At 38.8% G+C, this 21,990-nt stretch overlaps 1 protein-coding gene, 1 long non-coding RNA gene and 1 other non-coding gene across 4 annotated transcripts; 2 read left to right on the plus strand and 1 right to left on the minus strand.

The window, feature by feature from the left end:
- Positions 1-1,228: 1,228 nt before the first annotated feature.
- Positions 1,229-6,791, plus strand: LOC121894701. Its single transcript, XR_006095598.1, has 3 exons — positions 1,229-1,319; positions 1,459-1,550; positions 6,715-6,791. It is a non-coding gene; the product is annotated as an uncharacterized LOC121894701 (long non-coding RNA).
- ccdc3b (coiled-coil domain containing 3b) lies at positions 5,778-16,903 on the minus strand. Of its 2 annotated transcripts, none has more exons than XM_042407487.1 (4): positions 16,765-16,903; positions 15,755-16,428; positions 11,193-11,367; positions 5,778-6,813 (listed from the first exon to the last, which is right to left on the minus strand). In XM_042407487.1, exons 2-4 carry the CDS (start codon positions 16,111-16,113, stop codon positions 6,520-6,522), a joined length of 828 nt encoding a protein of 275 aa, XP_042263421.1. In that variant the 5' UTR covers positions 16,114-16,428; positions 16,765-16,903; the 3' UTR covers positions 5,778-6,519. The 2 variants fall into 2 exon arrangements, with proteins under 2 accessions (XP_042263421.1, XP_042263420.1); XM_042407486.1 differs by having other exon boundaries at positions 16,540-16,903.
- On the plus strand, positions 16,884-16,956 carry trnar-acg. Its single transcript has one exon. It is a non-coding gene; the product is annotated as a tRNA-Arg (tRNA).
- Positions 16,957-21,990: the final 5,034 nt, after the last annotated feature.

Raw genomic sequence — 21,990 nt, forward strand, 5'->3', positions numbered from 1 at the left:
AACTGGCACACAGACATAATTTTTCCATCCAATGCTTAGCCTTCTTTGGTCTCCCAGTCTGCCCCACCTTCCAACCTCATTACCATGATGGCTCAGCCAATGATACCTCAGGACTCCATCAGAGCTGAAGCTCTGACCCCTGATGGAATCCGCCTTATCCAAGCCACAGCTACTCACAAGTCTAACCTGAGATGCACGCAACACCTCAGTATTTATCGAAATAGTGACATCCATCTACACAAGTGGGTTACTGGTGAATTTACAAAAGAACAACAGTCAGCCCACAGCAGGATACTCCTCTCTCAAAACTATGCAAATACTTCACGTGCAGTCCAGAATCAAACACAGAAAAACCTCAACTCCCGAACAATCACTCAGAAAACGCTGTAAACATCCGAGGTGGAAATTATGGCAACATAAAACTCACTTCCCCAAGTGGAACCATTACATATAAAAACAGCTTGGCAGCGCTAACAACAAACACATGAAGTCAAATTCCTCCTGCATGTCTTGTGGATTTCGTCTGCAACCCAGACAAAGAAAATAATAATTACAAATGAGGGATGGAGAAAGAAACAAATGGGGAGGAAGGGAAGAAAAGGATGATGGAGTGAAAAGAAGTGTTTGTTAGCGAAGGTAACCTTTAAATGGGAAAAATTAAAGGAAGGAAAATGTGACTTTTACAATTTTAACCCACAAGGAGACAACCAAATGCATACACACTTGTTAGCACTACTGAGGGAATTTCCAGCCTGAAATCAGGTTTGTGTTAAGATCTTCAGTCAGTAACTGTGAACATGACAAATTATTTCCCAAAGTGTGAAAAAAAGATGTCAGTGAAATCCAAATTCTCAAGTTTGAACCATGGTCTTTTTGCATGCCATAACTGTGCCAAGTAATCTAATCTGGTGTTGCAGTCATTATTATAGCCTTAAAGTAAAATACTGAGCTAATTCTTTTTGGCTTTGTGCTGCATTTCTCTCTCTGGGGTCTCAAGATTCAGCTTAGAGTACAAGGCTGAGGCTAAAAGCATGGTATTGTGATTTTAGTTTGACTGGAACAGCAGAGGTCTTCGAGGGCAAACACACACATCAGTCATCTTTATTGAAACAGACGTGGACAGGCAACAATGAAAAATCACCTCCACCTCGCCAGACTACAGCTGGTCAAGTGTAAAAAGATGATGAGGCGATGTTTAGGTTAAAATCGAGGCCATGTTCGTGGAGGTGCTGGCCAATGTGTTTTTGAGGCAGAAGATGGAATGAGAGAGCTGTGAGGAAAGTGTGAATGTCTGTGAGGAAAGCAGACGACGAGAAAAGGTATTGCTGGCATACACTGGGATACAACATATTATTTTAATTTAAATTTGGAATGCAGATTCTGCTGGTAATAAAGACATGTAGGAAAAACACACTGCTATGCCAGAGACTGTCACTGGGTGCATTTCTTCCTTTTTAGACATGCTAGCAGCAAGACTTCAGGGATGGCAGTGTTGGGGTGTTGGTCGGTGGGTTGGACCACCACTTGGGCATTCATACTTTCCAGATGAGGTATCCTAATGACTTTTGTGATTCCTTTGACTTTTTCCTCTAGTGTCATCAAGAGGTTGATAACTGTTGTTTTGAGTAAAATGTCTCAAGAATTGATGGATTGCCATGAAATTTGGTACAAACAGTATGTTCATGTTTCTCTCAGAATTAATTAATTTTGGTAATCCCTTAATAAACACAAAATATTGAACGATTCAAAATTTTTATTTGTCTAATATTTTGTTTTTTGGCCAAATACCTGCAAAACTAATGACATTCTCTTCAGTCTCTGTGCTCTGTGTTATAATGGTAATTAGTAAAAGTACATCACACTCAACCAAAAACAAAAGGCAGGACTGGGGTGCATGCAACCACCAAAGTTCAAAGTCAAAATTCACAGCAGTAAATTGAGCTAAATGCTAATGTCAGCATGCTAGCATGCTTGCAGAGACAAGGCTAAAATTGTGTCTAGCAAGTATAATGTTTACCATGTTCAACTTAGTTTCGCGTGTTGGCATGCTAACAACTTTGACGAAGAAAACAAAATAAAATAAACATCTAATTGATGGCATGCTAACAGGCAAAACTAAAGCTGTGTCTCAAATCACATACTTCCATTAGTACACTTCCATGTTGTACACTGTGTACACTATGTACTTACTTGCGTAGTGCGCAAATTTCAACATGATAGTATAGTCCTAAATCGAACATGGCCGTTGTGCACTTAGTGGAAATAATTGCAAATTAGCATTAGCTAGTGTTAGCATTCACGTTATCGTTCGTACTACTAAATCATTACAGACTGCAAAATTAACCCAACAAACATACTGATGGCTTATATCCAACAATAGTATAGTGGTGCTTAGTGCTAAAAAACACATGTATAACTTACATTTGTTTAATGCATTTGTTTCACCGTAGTTACAATGTCCTCGGCCGCCATTTCCAGTTTGAAAAGTGGTCCCTCCCCTTCCGCTACATAGACAAGATGGTGACCATTGAGGGCGAGAAGTGTCCATAGTTCCACACTCAACTTTTTGACTGTTTTGAGTGCACCATCCATGTTCTCATAGTGCACTGCAATTTTCCATACTTCTCTGTGTGAACCGTTTATGCGCTCAAAATGTTTCGTGTAAGTACAGAAGTATGCAATTTAAGACACAGCATAAGATGGTGAACATGATAAACAATATACCTGCTTAACATCTGCATGTTAGCATTGTCACTGCAAGCATGCTGACATTAGCATTTAACTCAAAGCATCACTGTGAATTAGGACACAGCCTCACAAGGCCGATATGGCTGTCGACTTTTAGTCTAATTTTAATGTAATAGAGGCGACTAATTCAAAACACCAAGAGCTGGGCTTCTCTTCCTAAAAGGAAACACCGGTTCTCCAAGTGCAGACCCAAGTAATTACCAACAGAAACTAAGGAGCCAATGGCAGGTTAGGCGTCTCAAAGTTAGAAATCTCTCTGGTGGATTTCTTCATACATGGGGAGCGATTACTGAATGAAAGAATAAGTGCAGCTGCTTGAGAAAGTATGAACAAAAAAAAAGGAAAATGAGACACTATATTAACCAATTAGATATTCTGGGATAATCAATACAAAAAAAGCACCAGAGCAGCCAGAGAAAGTAACTGCATTTGAAAACATAAAACAAGGCAAGATAAATAAACCATATCCACAGATATCCCGGTCCTCAGGAAGGGACCACCACTGTGCAGTCGTATTGCCTGACATCTGTTTTGCAGCTTGGCAGTGCACGGTGGTTTATGTTGAGAAAGCAGTGTGTGTATATCATCTTTGGCCCAGGTCCATGGGATTTTGACAGTTGGCTGCAGGCAAGGTTGTCTGATGCAAAGGTTTCACGGGGAGAAGAAAGAGCCAACAAGGAGACAAGACGAGGAGTTCTGTGCAAGACTTTATCTCTTCACTTGAGAGGTCAAGCGATTTGTGAGAAGACAGCTTGTAAATGTCCCCTTTATACAATATCCTGCTTTACTACATCTGCAAGAAAGTCCCTGACATAAAGCATGTTTTAAATGTTTCCATCTTTTGTTTCTCCTCTTGCCATGCAAACCCGGCCTCTTATTGCCTTGGTTTTATGCGAAAGCGCCATATGGAAGAAATTTGGTTCAGCTCTCCTGGAAATTTTGTTGAAAATTTGAAATGGTCCTGTGGTCTTTCTGAAAGTGCACTGAAGCTAAACTGGACAAAAGCTTAAGAGGAAAAGGTCAAAATAGGGCCAATTTATTTTTAAGATTTATGTTGCTTTTGAATTTGCACCAGTTCTTTGAAAACCTTTGATTTATTAGCACATAATCACACCAAACATACTGTGCATGCCAGAAAGCATTTATCATTTGTGAGTTGGACACTTGTTAAGCAGGAAACATTACAATTGAGGGTTGAAACTTAAATTCATTACCCTGCTTTCTAAGTAGTTGCTTTGTTCTGCTGTTTGGCTAGACACATTTATTTTAATACATTGATTTGCAGATGAAAGGAGCTTTAGAACATTAAATAGTGTTAGACTGTTGAGTGATCAGGAAACTGGCTCAAAATCTTACATGAAACCAGTTTCTGTATCTGATTTGGCAAATCAGAAAAACATAGTGAGGCAAAATGATACAAGCATAAAACAGAAGTCTAATTCAAATCCCTTTTTTCAATGTTTTGGTCCTGCAACACACTGACTCCCCCCGCCCCCCCTTTCCCACTAGTTCATGTGGTGCTGCATAGGAATCTGTTTTTACAATTCTGCACAATATTGATTTGTTGTTTGATTTATATACTAAAAACTTCTTGCATTTAGATGTTATCATAACTGTGTATCAGAGACTAATCTTGGCAATAATCATTTTTTAATCTTTAAATGTTTTATTTCTTTCAAAATCCTCAGAATAACTTAACATGTGTATGTGTTATGCAGATGAAATCAACTAAAAACAACCATATAGGAAGTTATGTAAAAGTTTATTTATTTAAAAAAAAATGTCAGTAACTGTTATACAAATAATTATGCTATTGGCAAAGCAAACCAGATGTTTATTGTTTAGAGAAAGAAAAATAATAATGACAGCAAATACAGAAAGTATAATAAATGCAAACTTGAAATTCTGACACAGAAAAAGCCAATCCTGTACCACGCCAGACTCACTGGCTGGTCTAATGGATGCTCAGCACCCTGTTTTCAAATACAAAAACTACACTTTCATTCATTACAATTTGTATGAATGGACTTGCAAAAAGGAGGACTCTTGGGGTAAAGTTCCCTGAATTTAACAATTTTGGGATAGTTTTAAGGATATAAATAGATCTAACAAGAAAATAAAAAGTAATGCTAGAGAAGAAAGATGTGACATCATGTCACTTCAGCACAGGAGCTCCTCTGCAATGAAACACTTACTGTATATACATAGTCAGAGCATTACTGTATGTCCCTCCATTCACACCACACATGGTATTTTTATACTCACAACGGCCTTGCACGTCCAGCATACAGTCTTTCAGCATCCCAATTTAACCCATGGCTTATTTTTCTAAAAGATTTAAACTAATGAAGTGATTGATTTCACATCTTGCAATTAATAAATGGTTATTTGTGTTCCCTTAACTTTTAAACCCCAGCTTGATTATGATTGAACATCAACAGAGTAGAAGTCAGCTGTCAGTGTAAATGATATATACGGAAGATGAGACATGTTCACATCAGATTGTCCAACTGTGGACTCTCAAAACACAAAGGTTGATTTGATTTTGGCAATAATGTTTCTGAAATAAGAAACAAAACCAATTCTAATATTTATACAATGCATGATGTGTCCAGCACATAAAATTAAATTGCTTTAACATTGTCTACATGTTGTTCAAAACAATGCATCTGCCAGCTATAACCTCTTGTTCATTATTCACTGATGGTATATGGTTTGAAAATTGTTTGTGATGCCACTGAATTAACAAACAAAGGTGAGAGTTGGGGGGTTTTGATCATATTGGACTAATGGGCTGAAATAAGAATTAAAGGTGCATTGTGTAGAATTTAGGGGCATCTAGTAAACAGACTTGGCAGAAATGGAATATAATATTCATTATTATGTTTTAATTAGTGTATAATCACCTGACAATAAGAATCATTGTGTTTTCGTTACCTTAGAATGAGCCCTTTATATCTACATAGGGAGCAGGTCCTTTTCCATGGAGCCTGCCATGTTGCACCAGCATGTTTCTACAATAGCCCAGAACGGACAAACCAAAAACTGGCTCCAGAGAGGGCCTTTCATGTTTTTCGCGAGTTTTGCAGCCACCATAGGTTCTCCTGCATGCTTGGAAATGGAAGGTGAGGGGGAAGAGTACTCAGTTCGTTACAATCTGCAACCTCACCACTAGATGCCACTAAATCCTACACACTGCACCTTTAAGGAGATTTAGATGAAGATCACTTTACTCATGTGAAACTATATACATCCCTTATCTCACAGGCTGCTAATCCTTCACTTTAGTTCATTTGGGGACACAATATAGGTCAAATGAAAGCCCCTCTCTCCACACACACACACACACACACACACACACACATTCAGTTCTTGGAAGTATATGGATAAGGATGTAAATAGGAATGAATGGTTTCTTTGTAGTCAACAGTCTAAATGGCACAGTTCAATTTTACCAGAAATAAAACTACAATGCTGGTTGGTCCAATAAAACCAATGTGTTGTTTTTTTTTAAATTTCTCTGCAGAACAAATTTCCATGCAGAGCTAATGCCTTGTCATAAAGTGCAACCGCAGTATGTTCCTTTTGAAAAAAGCATATTAATTAAGTTGAAGACATGGATAATGTCATGAAATACCAATCTGCTGTTAATTATTGCCACAGTTGCTGTCACTTCCCCCAGCTTTTCACACAATACACTTTCATTTTGCTCTGTCTCTGACACTTCATTGGGAGCCAAGGTTGGTTTGCATAGTTTACAGTTGGAAAAAACTAGTTTTTTAGCTTCTTGGAGAGGACCTTTTTGAGTGGAGGGCCCTTCTGGTCCTGGGTAGTGTCCTGATCCGGATGGGTTTGGGGGGTCTTTGACTCATAGAGCTGTTTGAGGCTGAGGGTCTGTTGCTCCTTCATTGTCTCTCGTTGGGCCTGGCGCAACAGACGTTTCATGGTCTTCACCTTTTCCCGCAGGTGGCCGTTGGCTTTCTCCAAGGAGCGCACCTTCTGGGAGAGAGTCCTCACCCTTTCCTCCTCCTCAAAGAGAGCCTTCTGCACCGTAGAGCACAACAACTGTGACGAGAAAAAGGAGTTCAGGTAAAAATGGTAAGATATAAGTTTGTTTATTACAATTTTTACAGTAAATACTTTTGAAATGTCTGGAAAAGCATGACGAGCATTTGATTAAGTGGATTTAAGGAAAACGTGATAAACTGTCAAACATTCATGTGTCAAACGCTGATCAGCTACTTTCAGGTTACTTACAACTCCCTTCTCAAAGAAGGCCAGTATAAATCATCAAGATTCCCCACAGAATTTCATCCTCCACTGCCTTTTGAGTGAAATCACATTTGGAGACGTATGCCATCACGGCTTGTATTTAATGCTGGTGTCAGATTTAATGTATTTTTGTAACATTTATGATGTAGCACCTGACAGATCTGCTGTTTTTGATCAGTCAGTGGAACTTGAATTTCCTCTGGATAAATCAAATAAGAGAACACATTTGGCTTGCTCTTTAGGCTGACAACCAGTGCCAACAGCTCGTAAGTCTTTCAGCATATTGTATGAGTAAGTCAAATAAAACTGATTCTTTTTTTTTTTTGGCAGCTTGTTGCCTAAAAAGAGAGAGAAAGGGAAGGGGGGAAAAGGCAAGAAAGCAATCAAATATTTTTGAGATGGCACCTGTCTTGCCATGGGACAATTGGAAATGTGTCAAAAAAAGTTACCATGTATGTCCTGCTCTTTTTAGTCAAAGACAACACACACTGTGCTCCAGGTAGGGATAAGATAAATCTGAGGTAATGAAAATGGTTACACAACATGCACCCTCTGTTATAGCGCTGTGAGATGAAACCCAACATGCCTGCGAACCTGCGAAAGACGATCCAAAGGCCCGGACCTTTTCCTAGGTGAAAAAATTAGCTCCAGATGCCTGTGACTGCATGCCTGTCTGCCTGAGTGTGGATTTCCTCTGCAGATCCTAATGCGTCCACATGGGCCAGCGTGAAACACTGATGTAAATTCCCTGCCATCAGATAACAACCGCTGAGGGTTTTGAGGAAATGTTAAAAATGTGCTGCCGGCTGCTGGACCACATCACTGGTTAGTACATTACTCCCTGTAATATTAGCTGTGAATTTTTTTCCCATGTGCTCTTACCTATTCCCTAATGGGATCTGAAGGGGCATGAAACTTTATAATGCAAAGGCTGAAGTTTAGGAGCAAGACAATCAAGTTATGTGAAGCAGAGGGTGTAAAATGGCATCCCTACTACGTGCACCCAGATATGACAAAATATACATAAACACAAACATAAGACACCTACAGTTGGTTCATATTTCCATGTCTACAGTGTTGTTCCAGGTTCAACTGCAGTGTGGACGAATACTTAGGTAATTGCCCTTGAAAAAGTCTGGAGCCAAGAATGAGATGCAATCACTCGCCTTTCTAAGACATACAATATAAACACTCCATTTTTAAGCTTTTGTGCAATATTGATGTCACCTGGACATCCAAACTAGGAAGCAGAAAGAGTACAGTTATATAATACCCATGCAATGTGAAGTCATTGGTAATAATAAGCACTTTCTTGTAGCACATGTCTGAGATAAAGCTTGATAATGAAGTAAAAGAGTATGTAACGTAAGCTGATTCTTCTTTTATCTCCCTGTTTACACTGGGAGATAAAATTATAATAATAACTGACAGAGTCACAAACAGAGTAAAATAATAGACGATAAACAGGATACCGGCTAATTTGAAGCAGTTATAGGCAGGTAAAAAATGATAATTGAGAATGCTCTCAAAGTTACAAAGGCGTATAAAAGCTTTGATTCTAAGCATAATTGCAGATTATTTCATGAGACTGCCATAATAACAGGAAAAGCAATCATTTCTAAATCAATTCTGGTGCGTTGTAGTTAAGTACGGATCAGAGTTCAAGAGCAGTAAAGATGAGATAGAAGATTTTTCAACAAGGACTTTGTAGAGAAATATATACAGTACCATCAGTTATTATCTCTCTCAATCAGTGAAGGCAAAGCGTCCATATCATATAAAATGCAGTTGTGTATATTGAAATTACTCCCAGTCCTGAACGACTCAGAGGAAAGCTGGTTCTGTTCAGTGCAAAAAACATCAGTCACAATTTATCAGCAAGGTGCTCTATATGATACTATATTTAAAGATCAAGCTGTATGAGCCTGCATTGTATTTAATTTGCATTAAGGTCTAGAAGATTGTTAAAGGGGCAGCTTTTTCAAGTCTGAGAAAATCACTCAGGTGACATCACATCAGTAATCTTGGCTTGGCCTTGGAGACTGCACATTTTTAACAGAAGGTCTGCATAAACTGGGGTCATGGATTTTGAACAATATGGGTGTTAACCTGACATGGAGGGTCTAACAAAAGATAGTACTAAGTTGTTTTTTCAGGACATCTCAGCCTCTGCTATGATTCAGTCCACTCTTTTTTAAATCTGTCTGTTGCAAGTCCTCCAACTATATGAAAGTGAAACACTAAATGGCTGGAGCGTCTTGCAGTGCATTGAAGGAGAGTTGTAATTACTGACTGGACAGAGGGAGATATTTAATATACTGTAAAATTGGGTGGAAAGGAATTTGACAATCACACACAGAAGAGACAAAATAATCTTTATATAAATGGTGAACAGGGCAGAGCCTAAAATGGATCCTTGTGGCACACCATTAGTAACCAGCAGGGATTTATCAACCAAGATGTAATCTATACTCCAATTCCACAAAGAAAAAGCTTTATATTTTGTTCAAGACTGAAGTATCATGTACCATCTCAGGAGGACACATGTTTGAAACCTTTGTGAGGAAGCAAAACTTAGTTAGACCATATTAACCGAAGCTGTAATCTTTTTAACATGTGAGCAGGAATTAGTTTTGTGTCCAACCATCAGACCAGGACAGTGTTACTGACCCTTCAAAGCTAATATTTCTGCATGAGTGTTGGGAACATAAAACTGTGGGAAAACTCTGCTTGTTGAAAAAATGTTTTCATTGCTGATAAAGTTTGGCGATAAATTTTATGATGAATACATGCTTTTTTTGATTTCCTGACAAAAAACACTTGATTATGTGATGTGTATGACATGACCTGATCTAATGTGAGTTTAGGTCAGCTGTCAACAATGGTTGCTCAGGACCAGAAAAAAACAAAGTCTGTTTTTAGTTTGCTAGGAGGAAATCTAATCATGAGAATGATGTAAGAAAGCAGCACTGATATCTAATGTTGCTCTGTAATTATAATCACAGGCCTGACCCAAAAGTTTGCTGTTAATGGAAATACAAACCATGTTTTTGCTTTCATGAGTAGTCAGAAAATGATTGGAAACAGACAGAAGAAGACTGACCTAAATCAGAGGGATTATGCCAATGGTTTATATTCATTAAGGGGGATAAAGCACTGGCGGGTGACTGGAAACCATTTACACGCTGACACATGGGCCTTGAGACGAACTGCTGGAAACTCACATAGTCAAGAAGCACCAGGTGTTACAGTAGTGTTTGCCAATGGTGTTTAAGTACAAATAAGATTTCATCAACTAAACAGTGACAGAAAAGTGTAAACTGGAGCTCTAGATTATTGACCCAAATCATTTTAAAATCTGATGTATATCAAAATGAATGTCACAGGCCTTAAACAGAGTAATGACCTTCAGATACTCATATCACCAATCTGCATTGTCCTGTGTCACCCAGCAGCTACTTTGTGATTAAGAGCTGTTTACTTTTATGGTGTATCCACTTTCACTGGTTTTACTTTAAATAATGATTTTCTACATTTCCATGAATGCGTTTTAACATCCCCACTGAGGATGGACATTAAAAATTGTTGCATGAAACCACTAGTTTTATATATAAAAATGAAGTGTAAAAGTATAAAAAAAAGTTCTAATTTATCTACTTTCAAGCTATCAAACACCATTGTAGTTCACACTGGACATGTCTCCTCATGATGTCACTTAGTTGGACGTTAGGGATCTCATCTTTAGGCGTAAGAAAATAGTCAATTATACAACAAAATGGTTTGCCATAGAGCTGGCAAGAACAATGTTTTCTAAAGTAGATTTTCCCTTTAAACATAGTGAGTTCTTTGTCTGGCCAAACCTCAGAGAATGTGCGTTTGGTTTCCCATGCATTAAGAACATATATAACTTGCCAGCTTCTCTGTAGTACTCATTTGAAAACAACAGGATGTAATATTTAATCCCTTTTTTGTGCACTACCATACTTCAGGCTACTGGAGCTCAATGCACTCTTTAACCCCGAATCAAGTGTGTAGCCACTATGAATCTGCGGCAACTGGATCAAAATAGATGTCCTTTCTCACTGAGTCTGAAATAGATAACGTCAAAAAGGTCAAACATTTCATCAACACTAGGATGTGGTCTATGATGGTGGTTGTGAGTGGCTACGTACCCGGCTGTCCTCCTGAGCCTCCCACTCTGGGGTGTAGGTGTGGACCTGAGTACCAGGCGTGCAGTTGGAAAACTGGAAAAGGCTGGCAAACATGCGGTGGTTCTCAGTAGTGTCCGGGAAGATGGGGTCCTGGAAGTTCACTCCATGAGGGACGATATTGTAGTTTTCATCCATCCTGCATGGCAGGAAGGGAAGATAATGTATTGACATTGTTGTAAACAATGGTACAAAACTTGAGCAACAAGAAATTGTGTGATACTTAACCCAGACAATCCATTTAAATTATGGCAAATGGACTGGTTTGAACTATTTATCCAAGACTCAGTTTCAATGAATCTCTAGTGACAACAGAGTATAAAGTTGACGAACACAAACCAGCAGTAAAAGTTGGAAAATTTTGAAACAAAACCTCTCAACATACAGTATATGCAGACTTGTTTACAGACCCTGCTCTATTTTTTTCAAATTCAAGCATTGTGTGGGTGAGTCAAGCCAGCAAATTACAAGCCAAAGAGATTTACTGTGTGTGTTTCATATCTTCTTCTACCATGTGAAGTGTGTGAGGGAGGAAATACTGAAGCAGTGTATTTCCATACATCTGGATTCCATCTTGTATCCCTCGAGGGACATCAAAAGTTTGGTTGTCCCTGTCAGAGACTGTATAGATGTTTGTGAGGTTATGTGTGTGTATGTGTGTTGAGAGAGTACGAAAAAAGCTGATGTTTTGCGTCAACAGGTCAGAGGTCAAATGTAAGCACAGCGATAAGGAGGTTAGAAGGAGTCATGGATGCAGACTTACAATGACAGAAAAAAGACAGTATTTGGTTGTTTTCTTTTGAGAGATAAGTTAAAAATCTTGAAGGAGTGAGATATAGGCTAACATTGAACAGCAGTGAACATATGGCTTGGACAGAACACTCAATCTGTCTCATTTAAAGGTCCTGAGGGAGATCCCTGGTCGCATTTTTCTCCACGCTAGGTTCTGATTCGTCCTGTCCTGGGAATGCACTGTCATGATTGATTGGAGAGGCTATTTTTGTCCAAGACAATTTTGTTGGGCTTTTTCTAACAGGAAATGGACATCCACTGGAGACTGCAATGAGAACTTTTCAGTTTTGGCTCACTCATACAATGTCTAGGACTCTGTGTTGTAAAGTTGCTAAACAGCACTCCTCTGAGCACTGATCTGTTTTAGGTTTGTGAATGGGAGTCTCACATTAGCAAGAACGCCACAGAGCAGCACAAAGGCAATGTTTTAGCTATATCCCATTTCTACTTTCAATCTACTGATGGGCAATACTCATGAAAGTTAACATTCACTCTTATTGAATATATGGGTAAGACCTTAGGTAAAAGCAAACCATTTGAAAGAAAGAAATATCCACAGTAAATGGTCTCTATAAGGTTGTAAAAAAGTTAATATGAAGCTATAACAGCAGCCAGTTAGTTTAGCTAAGCATAAAAATTGGAAACCGGGATAAACAGGTAGTCTGACTCTGTCTAAAGTTATGTATAAAAATAGTATATGGAGAAAACACACATTTTCCATCTCATCAGGCGTTAATACTACCTGGAAATTTGGAAAATGTGTTAGTTATTGTAAATTAGATGGTTTGTCATGGTTGGATGGTTTGCAAAGATGTTGCAGTGCAATCCTATATTAAGGCTATATTTGGACTAATTATGGACCAAAACAGACATCCATCTTGGGCCAAATGTGGACCAAATCAGATGGACTAAATGTGGCCCAATTTTCAACACCTATTTTTGGGCTAAATAACGGCCATGACTGCCCAATCTGATTTGGCCCAAAAAAACAATGTCCGTGGACGCTTGGTCGGCAGCAGCCAGGTAGCTTGGCTTAGCATAAAGACTAGAAACAGGGGTAAATAGTTAGTCTGGCTCTGTCTAAAGGTAACAAAATCCACCTACAAGCACCCCTGAAATTCAGTGATTAACATGTATCTCGTTTATTTAATCTATAGAAAAACTGAAGTTGCACTTTTATAGGGAATCTGTATCAGGGTCTGTAATTCACTAGCTTTAAATGTGGTGTTAGGCAGATTTGTTACCTTCGAACAGCACTATGTTACTGTAAGCTGTTTCCCCCTTTCTCCAAACTTCCTGCTAAGCTAAACTAACCAGCTGCTAGCTGTAGCCTAATTCTAAACAGGTATAAGAGTGGTATCAATCTTCTCATCTAACTCTCGGCAAGAAAGCAAATAAAAGTATTTCACGAATGTCCCAAAACGTGTGGTTTAGCTAGTTATCTGATCTCTGCCATTTAAAAGTGACCTCCTAGCCAGAATTTTGGAATCTCACGTAATTAGAGCACAGTCAATTACAGTCCAACAGAGCACTTCATAATGTTTCCATTACTTGTTAGCCAGAGGAGGATGATAAAACTCATGTATCATTAACACATTATTTAATACCCATCTAAACTATGTTTTGTTTCTTATTGGTCTATATCCTTTGTAGGCTGAAGAAGTCATCTGCAAAGTAAAATGTTTTGGTAAACAATGACAAAAGACCACTGCATTGGTTTACTGCAGTAATCACTTCTTAATTATCATCAGGTCTGCACTTGAATGGATCTCTGTTGTAACTAGCTTCAGGAAGTTTCCAATGGTTTGTTGCCAGACTGATTACAGGGATAACGTCTGGATGTTTTCATCATCACAACAGGGGACAGCAAAGTCATCCCTGGAGGTGTGATTAACTCAAACTTTTGAAATCATCTTAAAAGTCTTCCCACACTGCACTGCATGATCACACAGATGTGAGAGTGGTTCTGTCTATATAATGTGTGATTAAAAAATACTGTTGTCCTTGGCTGTGCTTCAGACCCTCATGTGGGACAGCTAAACATTAAACCTGAGGAATGCTTTTCAATGCCCCCCCCCCCCCCCCCCCCCCCTCTGAATATGTAACTCTTCATCTGTTTGAGAGAAACAGCAGAATGTGAGAGAAATATTTGGAAAGCCTGTCAGTGCACGTTCCCCTCATTGAATGGCACACTGCTGTATTTCAGCAGTGCTGGGCAGACAAAAGGTGGTCCTACTGACCGTTGGCGCGCTGATAACTCTCCTGAGTGAAAATTCTTTGCAGCTTTACCTTCTAGCTGTTGGGAAAAGTCTGGCTCTGTAATTACACTGGCTGGAATGCAATAGAGGTTTCCTGAGTAACAGTGTTGTTTCTGTCCAACACAGACATTTAAGCATTAACCTGCCGCATACTTTTATGAAATCTGAGCGGAAAGTTTGGCAGGTTATTAAATATATTATTAAGCTGAAATGAATATGGAATCACATGCTGATTAAAAGAGAGTATGTACAGTAAGGATGGTGCCAGTCCTCTGTTTTTGAGTGCAAATGTTTCCTTACTGGCTGGCGATTGATTGAATCCTTCGAGAGTCCTTACTTCCCTTTATGACAGATCTCAGCACAGGTCTGAGGAGTTGCTGGTTTTCATTGTAAAACCAGCTCAGGCAAAGAGGGGAGGTGAGGGTTCAACCCATGGATTTTACATTACACTCATAGAAATGACATTACATCTACATAGTGGATTTTGCTCAAAATGTTGGACCTTCCAAACACCTTCCCCAAAGGTTATGAACCATTTAACAAAGAGAAAAAGATCTGCATCTGCCTAGAAGGCTTATTTTATCTGTTGTCCCTTGCCAGGTGTTTAAAAATCACCTTTCTTTCTTCTTTACATTTAGAATGCTTTTCAGATCCTGAAAGCCACTGTACTTTAGATACACTGTCCAGTTTGGATGAATTATGTGTAATGAATTAACTAAGCTGGATGAATGTCTTTCTATGGTATGGTATCTGTATTTCTGTGCAGGAGGGACTGATAACAAATTCATCCATTGCATGTAAATATGTAAACATTATGTGTAAATGTGCGAAACTAACATTCATTTGAGCTGAATACAAGTTAACCTTCCATGCTTCAACACTTCATGCTTCTCACATTAACAGAGAATGAAATACTGTGTGTGCTTTCTTTCACAATAACAAACCATACTACTGTTCACAAACATTTTGGCATTCATGGTAATACATTCCAATAACAGCGCTGTCCGTCATTGCTGGATGAGTTTCTATAGACATTCCTCACAAAACTTGACAAAGTTGATACCTGATTCTCAAGGACCCAGCTCAGTTTTTATCTTTTCTGTTTTACAGAAAATTTGTCATGTGTTCTCTGATGGGAGAAAGCTAAGACAGATTTATTCTGGCAATAAAATACATTTGGACAAGAGGATGCAAGAGGGACATCAATGTTATGCTCATCTTGGGACAACACAGACAGACTGACAAAATGATGATGATATGCTTGAAACATTTGAGATATATGGTAAAGGTCAAGTTATGATAGATCAAAAAACAGTTGATCAATTTGTTGGGAATCATAAAACGTTTTTCCTCTAACTTAATTGACTGAAACGTTTGTTAAAGACTGACTAGAACTCCTCACTGCACTTTATGTGACGGGGCCACTCAAACTTTCTGCATCTGTGATTTTAAAAAAAAATCAGAGGGATTTCTCACCTGAGAAAGAAGTAGTAGTTGTTGTTTTTGGTGACACTGTAGGAGAAACAGGGGAAGTAGCCCAGGCCGGTGACATTGAACCTGGAGCCGGCGGGGACCTCGAGCATGCTGCCCCACGCCTGGTCGCACAGCAGCTCGATCTCGGCGGAGAAGAGCAGGTCGGTGTCGTGCTGCCACGGCAGGTAGTTATACACGCTGTACGATTCCTTGTGCAGCGCCAACACCTTGGCGAAGACTATGATCTCCGCCAGCTCGGCTCGGCACGCTTCTGTCTGTGGTCTCCAGTCGTGGGGCAGCTGACACCCCCAGCTCCCATCAGGACCGGCCGCTGCCAGAATAAACGCCAAAATAATCCACATGATCCGGCGGAGAGAAGACGTCTGCGGGTCAGTGAAGCGCCGGAGCGCACGATGCTGCTGATGGATGGATGAAGTCACGAACAAAACTGCAGGGCTTTCACACAATGCACATATTTCCACCAGTGCTGACTCAACTTATATGCACAGTAAGTCAATTTAAACAAAGGTTTTATCCAACAAAACAGCCCTGTGCAGTTGGTAACTTTCTCTGCTCTCTGCGGTCCCTGTTCCCTCCTCCAACCACAATACCTGTGATCGTGGATCACCGGGACCAGCCCATTCACAACACCAGCATCCCCTGCAGAAGCTCCTCACCTTTAAGATGAGATCAGCAGGAGCAATAAAAAACAAACAAAATCAAAACCGTGCAATCAACCTTGCGTGTGAAATTTACAAATGAGCATTATAAGAAATTCAAATTCATACGTGGTAAGATTTGGTGGCAACAATGCAACAAATAAACCATTGTGAAGTCTCAACAGCAAACAATAAAAGACTAAGGTTAGAATTAAATGTAGGAAAGATCATTTGGCGCCCTCTAGTGACAAGATAAGGATACAGGGCCGTTAGTGGAGTGAGAATTGTCACTTTTCTTTTGATTTTTCCTTAGCTGTTGTATTCTGTAGACCTAACTATTAAAACTGCACAGACCTGCTCTCTTTGTGTGCAGCTGGTGGTATGGTCGGCTGATACATTGATTAGCTGCTCTACCATAAAGAGAATCAAAGATCCTGTCAGTCAGAACTGAGGGAATAACAGAAATATGCATCGGGCCAGTGGCGCAATGGATAACGCGTCTGACTACGGATCAGAAGATTCTAGGTTCGACTCCTGGCTGGCTCGACTTTTCATACTTATATTATAAATTCAGCACAATTCATTCAGCGTAATTCATAACACCATGGAATAATAATCAGCTAATAATAATGTTACAGAAACAGCAAAGAGTGAACTTAGTTAAATAACTACAAAGAAAATGCTCCTTCAGAGCAAATACTGCTGGTTTTGTATTTTAGCCAGTGTCTCAGTTATAACTCATTCAAAAAGAAAACACATTAGGACTCTGCAGGGTTAGTAACCAGTGCTACTCTGACAGGTAAACGTGCTAAACGACATCTTTCCAAAAAACACTGTGTAAATTCAGTGATGATGTATTTCGCTTATAGTTCAATTATAATTATCTCATAATTAGGCCTATATTAGTTCCAATTCAACTCAACATTTGTTTATCAGGACACAATTGTTATTATCAAGTTATAATGTCTTAATGACTGATACCAAGCTTTCCAGCATTATGACAAATCATACTGTGAGATATACATATTTTATATGTACTTATGTAACTTGACTTGTAAAGTTTGAATACTTCAATAAGTCCCTTGACGTACAGTACGTAAGTGACTGTACATGAATGGATCCCTCAGTACAGTAGATATAAACAAAATGACCTCTGGGTGGCAGCAGCATCAAGTATCAAGGCTTTAATGCCTGGAGTGTTATTTTACAGCTTTACAGTTCTTCAATATTCAGATACATCGCAGTCAACAGTGTGCAAATCACTTCAATTACTCTCATGCAACTTTTAATTACTTATGCTTCTCTTCAAAAGATTCACCTATCACATTAGCGTAGTTTACATTACATTTAGAAGACATGAGGGCTACAGCCAGGCAGTGAGTACAGATTTCACCCGAGGGTCTTCTGCTCATATAATCATGAAGTTGTACACTAATCAAGAGAAGTCTGTTTCTGCTGGGTGAACATATGCAGAAGCACATAGTTCTTACTCCATAGTCAGTATGAAGTGAAAGTCCTATTTTGTTATGAAGTGTACAAAAACAGGAAGCAGATGTGAGACATAGAGAGCTTCCAGACTTTGTTACAGTGTCCTTTAACATACTTGGCATTTCTATTATTTCCAGATCTCATGTCCAGGTCACATTCACTGAGGCCACAGCCTCTAACGACATCAGTGCAGTCGTGCTGAGATTGAATTTGTCAAACAAAGTTTTTCTATTCAAGGTGTGTGACCAGGGAGAATATTACAGTAGGTGCCATGTGTATGTAAACCTATGGCTCGATGGAAGTAGTGAACAGACTGCCTAAAATAATGGGTTTATTTTATTTTCAGTTTTTTTTTAGCACCATGAAATAATTGCAGATATGGTTCAATGTTCTGTGTTGAAAAAGACAGTTGTTTGTGTGATGTCTTAACTGGTGTTTTTTTGTTACTGTATTTTCTTTTCAGACACTATTATATGAATTTATTGATTGTTTGAACATTTTTGAGACCACATCACAGTTTGGTGTTTAAAGCTCCATGACCTAAAGAACTGGCATTTCTCACTGCACCCAAATGCTACAACAGCAGTTAGTTTTTCTCTATTGTTCAGATGCCCCTTAGTCATACTGAATCATAGCCCATCATATTGCAAGAAAATGTTCTGATCACAGCAGATACAAAGTTTTAAGATTTTAAATAGACCTTTAAAATGTTAAAATACATTTCAGCTATCCATTCAAACACACAAAAGATTTTTCTGATCACTTGAGCATTCTCTACACTCCCACACACATTTGTCCTATCACCACTGCTCAATACAAACACATCCAATGCCCGCACGTCGTCCCCTTGGGAATGCAGCTGGGACGGTGGTGGGCGTGGGGATTTTGTGACAAAGTTCCAGGAGCTGAAAGGGGGCCACAACACTCAAGTGTGTGTGAGATATGGAGAGTCTGCATAAGGACATGGCTGCAACACTGCTGACTGTGATGCTCGTGGTCACCTACATCTGTGAGGGTGGTGAGTCTGCCTTTCTTGGAAATAACACTGATATTTCATGACATAATGCAACCTATCAGCTATTATCTGGGAAATTAATGTGTCTGTGTCATCTGTTTATGTAATGTAGCACTGCTAAGAAAATCAACAGCATCTGACTTCCTTCAAAAAATAAGAGCAAAGCGTGTATCAGAGTGTTTTCCTGGAGGTTGCAGCACGGAGGACAGTGAGGCTGGGGAGCTGATAGAGGTGGATGTAAGTTCTCATTATTTGTGCTTTCTTTCATATTCTGTGCTAGTAAAGAATTATCTACAGTATTGCAATGATGCACCAGAAAACAAATTTTACAGATGTAGTCTTATATTTATTATTCCCTAAACCAAACCTCCTAGTAACCAGAACATATTGAGATCCAAAACCTGGAACTGCTGCACTGATGATAATTAATATGATTATTTTTTAGTTGGAAAGTCAGAGTAGTGGTGAAAGGCAACAAAGACTAGGCTAGAATAAATTATCTTCACACAGAATTCCTCTCTGCAGGTTCTCATTTTTCCAAATAAGTGTAATTATAAATGTCCGTAACAATCTCAATAGGAAATTTTAATTTTCATGTGGGTCCCCCGCACAGAGGCAGATTCTGTCCACATGAAACTAAACATCATGAATAAAGACCATGTCCAGAGTCTTAACTTAAGAGTTGAGAAACTCTTCTCTGTTCAACAGGGATTAAGTGTAACTCAATCAACCAAGTCACTCAGGCATTTACCATTACCTTGTTCTTACATACCAAGCTTGCAATTTGAAGACAGAGTGAAGGCAGGCCATTAACATTGACTTTGTTACTTAGTGCACCTGTTGCTAATATCAGATGACCAGCATGAAAGCCAGCAGAGAGGTGGAATGTGATCAACAAGGATTTCTGTCACACTGTAGCACATTTAGGTACATGTTGTTTTGCATAAAGCAATAAACTCCTTTTGTTTTGAGTGGAGACCTCTGCCACAAAGAATAACTCGTGGGTTCTACAGTATTGGAAATCAGAGCCTGTTTTGTTGTGTATTATGTATACTGAGTGTGGTATGTAATGAAAAAGTACAAAACCTCATTCACAGGAGGAGAGTTCCAGCCTGCTGTATAATGGAGGGGCTCCCCAGGTTGGAATAAACTATGTAAGTGGTGACAGTTTTGTGTTTAGACTTGACTTCATAATGTTGTTTTGAATGAATAAAAGTTCAGTTTTTTCACTTTTGTTTCGTAGCAGAGCCCTGGAAGAGAAGCTGTGGTGGATGAAGGATCTGGGATGTAACCAAGTGGGAGAGCATAAGATGTGATGTTGTTGTTGGGTTAAGGGAAGCTTGACTTTCCAAAAAGCATCCTAGTTTGACTGCATATCCATGAAAAACAAAGAAATATATATAGAAACATAAATAATTATAAAACTAAAATATAAAGCATTAAAACTTGGAATTGCAACAAAGGATTTGCTAAATTAAGAGGGTAATTGTTGCAAGGCTTAATTTGCATACATAATTTCCTTAAGTTAAAATATTAAAAAGGCTGATAATATCAAGAGCATTTAGTGCTTGATGAGTTAGTGAGTTGGTAATAGAAAAGCCTCTAGTGTTTTAAACATAATTGAAAATTCTGTTTCAATATGTAACCAAATCTAAATGTATATTTTCTTACTTTCTAGAGTTTAAAAAGTACATTATTATGTTAATTTTGTAGTATATTACAGCTGATATTTGAAAATATATTTGACTTACTGTACCATGAAGTTTATGTTCACATGTTTAGTGCAAATTAATCTTTCTTAACAGCAAGCTTTACATGAAGATGTTAATAAATGTATAATATATGTATGTTTGCTAATTTTGTCTCTTTTTGTAGTAAATGACAGATACAGATGGGTGACAAATGAAAGGAAAACCATGTAACCTGTAACATAAAGTGTGTTAGTAAGGCGTTGGGCCACCATGAGCCACCAACACAGGAATAGATTCTCTGGAGAAGTCTCTAGAGGGATGAACACCATTCTTCCAAAAGATATTCCCTCATTTGGTGTTGTGATGATGGTGGTGGAGAGTGCTGTCCAACACATCTGTCCAGAGGCCTTCCCCTGGGTTGAGATCTGGTAACTGTGAAGCCCATTTTAATCTTTGTGCACTGCAATGACTTGCTATTGCTGTCATTGGGTGTGAACAAATTTTATAATTTAGCTCTTTGGAGTTGAGCATTGTTTCTGAAGATTGTGAACAAGCCTCTATGTTGTCATGTGTTCTGCTATTTAGACCTATGTGTCTTGTTTTCTGCTCTGTTGTTGTTGTGTTGTACTGATATTAGTTAGTTTGTACATCTAGGGGTTAAAACAATCCAGGAGATTAGCATTAGCTCAGTTATTGGCCCACTGATTCATCACTTCTTAGGAAACAACTCCCTGACACAGGAAACTAACACAGATCTTGTCCTGACCTGTAGCCTGTAGCTTTAATTATGTATTCGTGAACTCTGGATGTTCTCTCAAACAAAGAACATTATTGTCTATGTAGTTTCTATTTATGAATTAGACTGGGCGCAGTACACACACACACACACACACACACACACACACACACACACACACACACACACACACACTATGGTTCAGCGGTTTCATGCTCCAAGTGTTTCAAATTTTTAAAAAACTAAATCTATATAAAAACTATTTTGTCCTTGAAATAACTACGTTAAATAAACATATGTCCTGTCGCTCAAATTTAGCCATTTAATGCTGTGAAATAAATGTGGGTGAAAGTATACAATGTAAAGTTTTCGTTCCCATGTCACATGCTGATCACGGGCTTTGATGGTCGCTTTCTCCTCGCCTATTTACTGGACAGAAGACCAGTGGAATGAATGAGGGGTGAAAATACACAGATTTGAGGCGTTACTCTTCTGTCTTAATGGCTGTCGTAATATCTTGCGATATTTTCAAGTATGGGCTCCCTTTAATGTTATAATCTGGTGCTATGTGTTAATAATTGCAGCTATTCACAGACAGGCGGAAGGATACTGCCTCTTTAATGTTGCCTTCAAGTACTCACCGTAAACTC

This window comes from Thunnus maccoyii, chromosome 3 (assembly GCF_910596095.1).
Source record: "Thunnus maccoyii chromosome 3, fThuMac1.1, whole genome shotgun sequence".
Lineage (NCBI taxonomy): Eukaryota > Metazoa > Chordata > Actinopteri > Scombriformes > Scombridae > Thunnus > Thunnus maccoyii.

Bases quoted from the DNA above. Each gene is read 5' to 3' on its own strand.
- ccdc3b (XM_042407487.1), bottom strand. From the start codon at position 16,113: ATGTGGATTATTTTGGCGTTTATTCTGGCAGCGGCCGGTCCTGATGGG. The intron at 11,368-15,754 runs GTGAGAAATCCC...CCTGCCATGCAG, and splicing joins AACTACTACTTCTTTCTCAG to GATGGATGAAAACTACAATA. The intron at 6,814-11,192 runs GTACGTAGCCAC...TTCTCGTCACAG, and splicing joins AGGCTCAGGAGGACAGCCGG to TTGTTGTGCTCTACGGTGCA.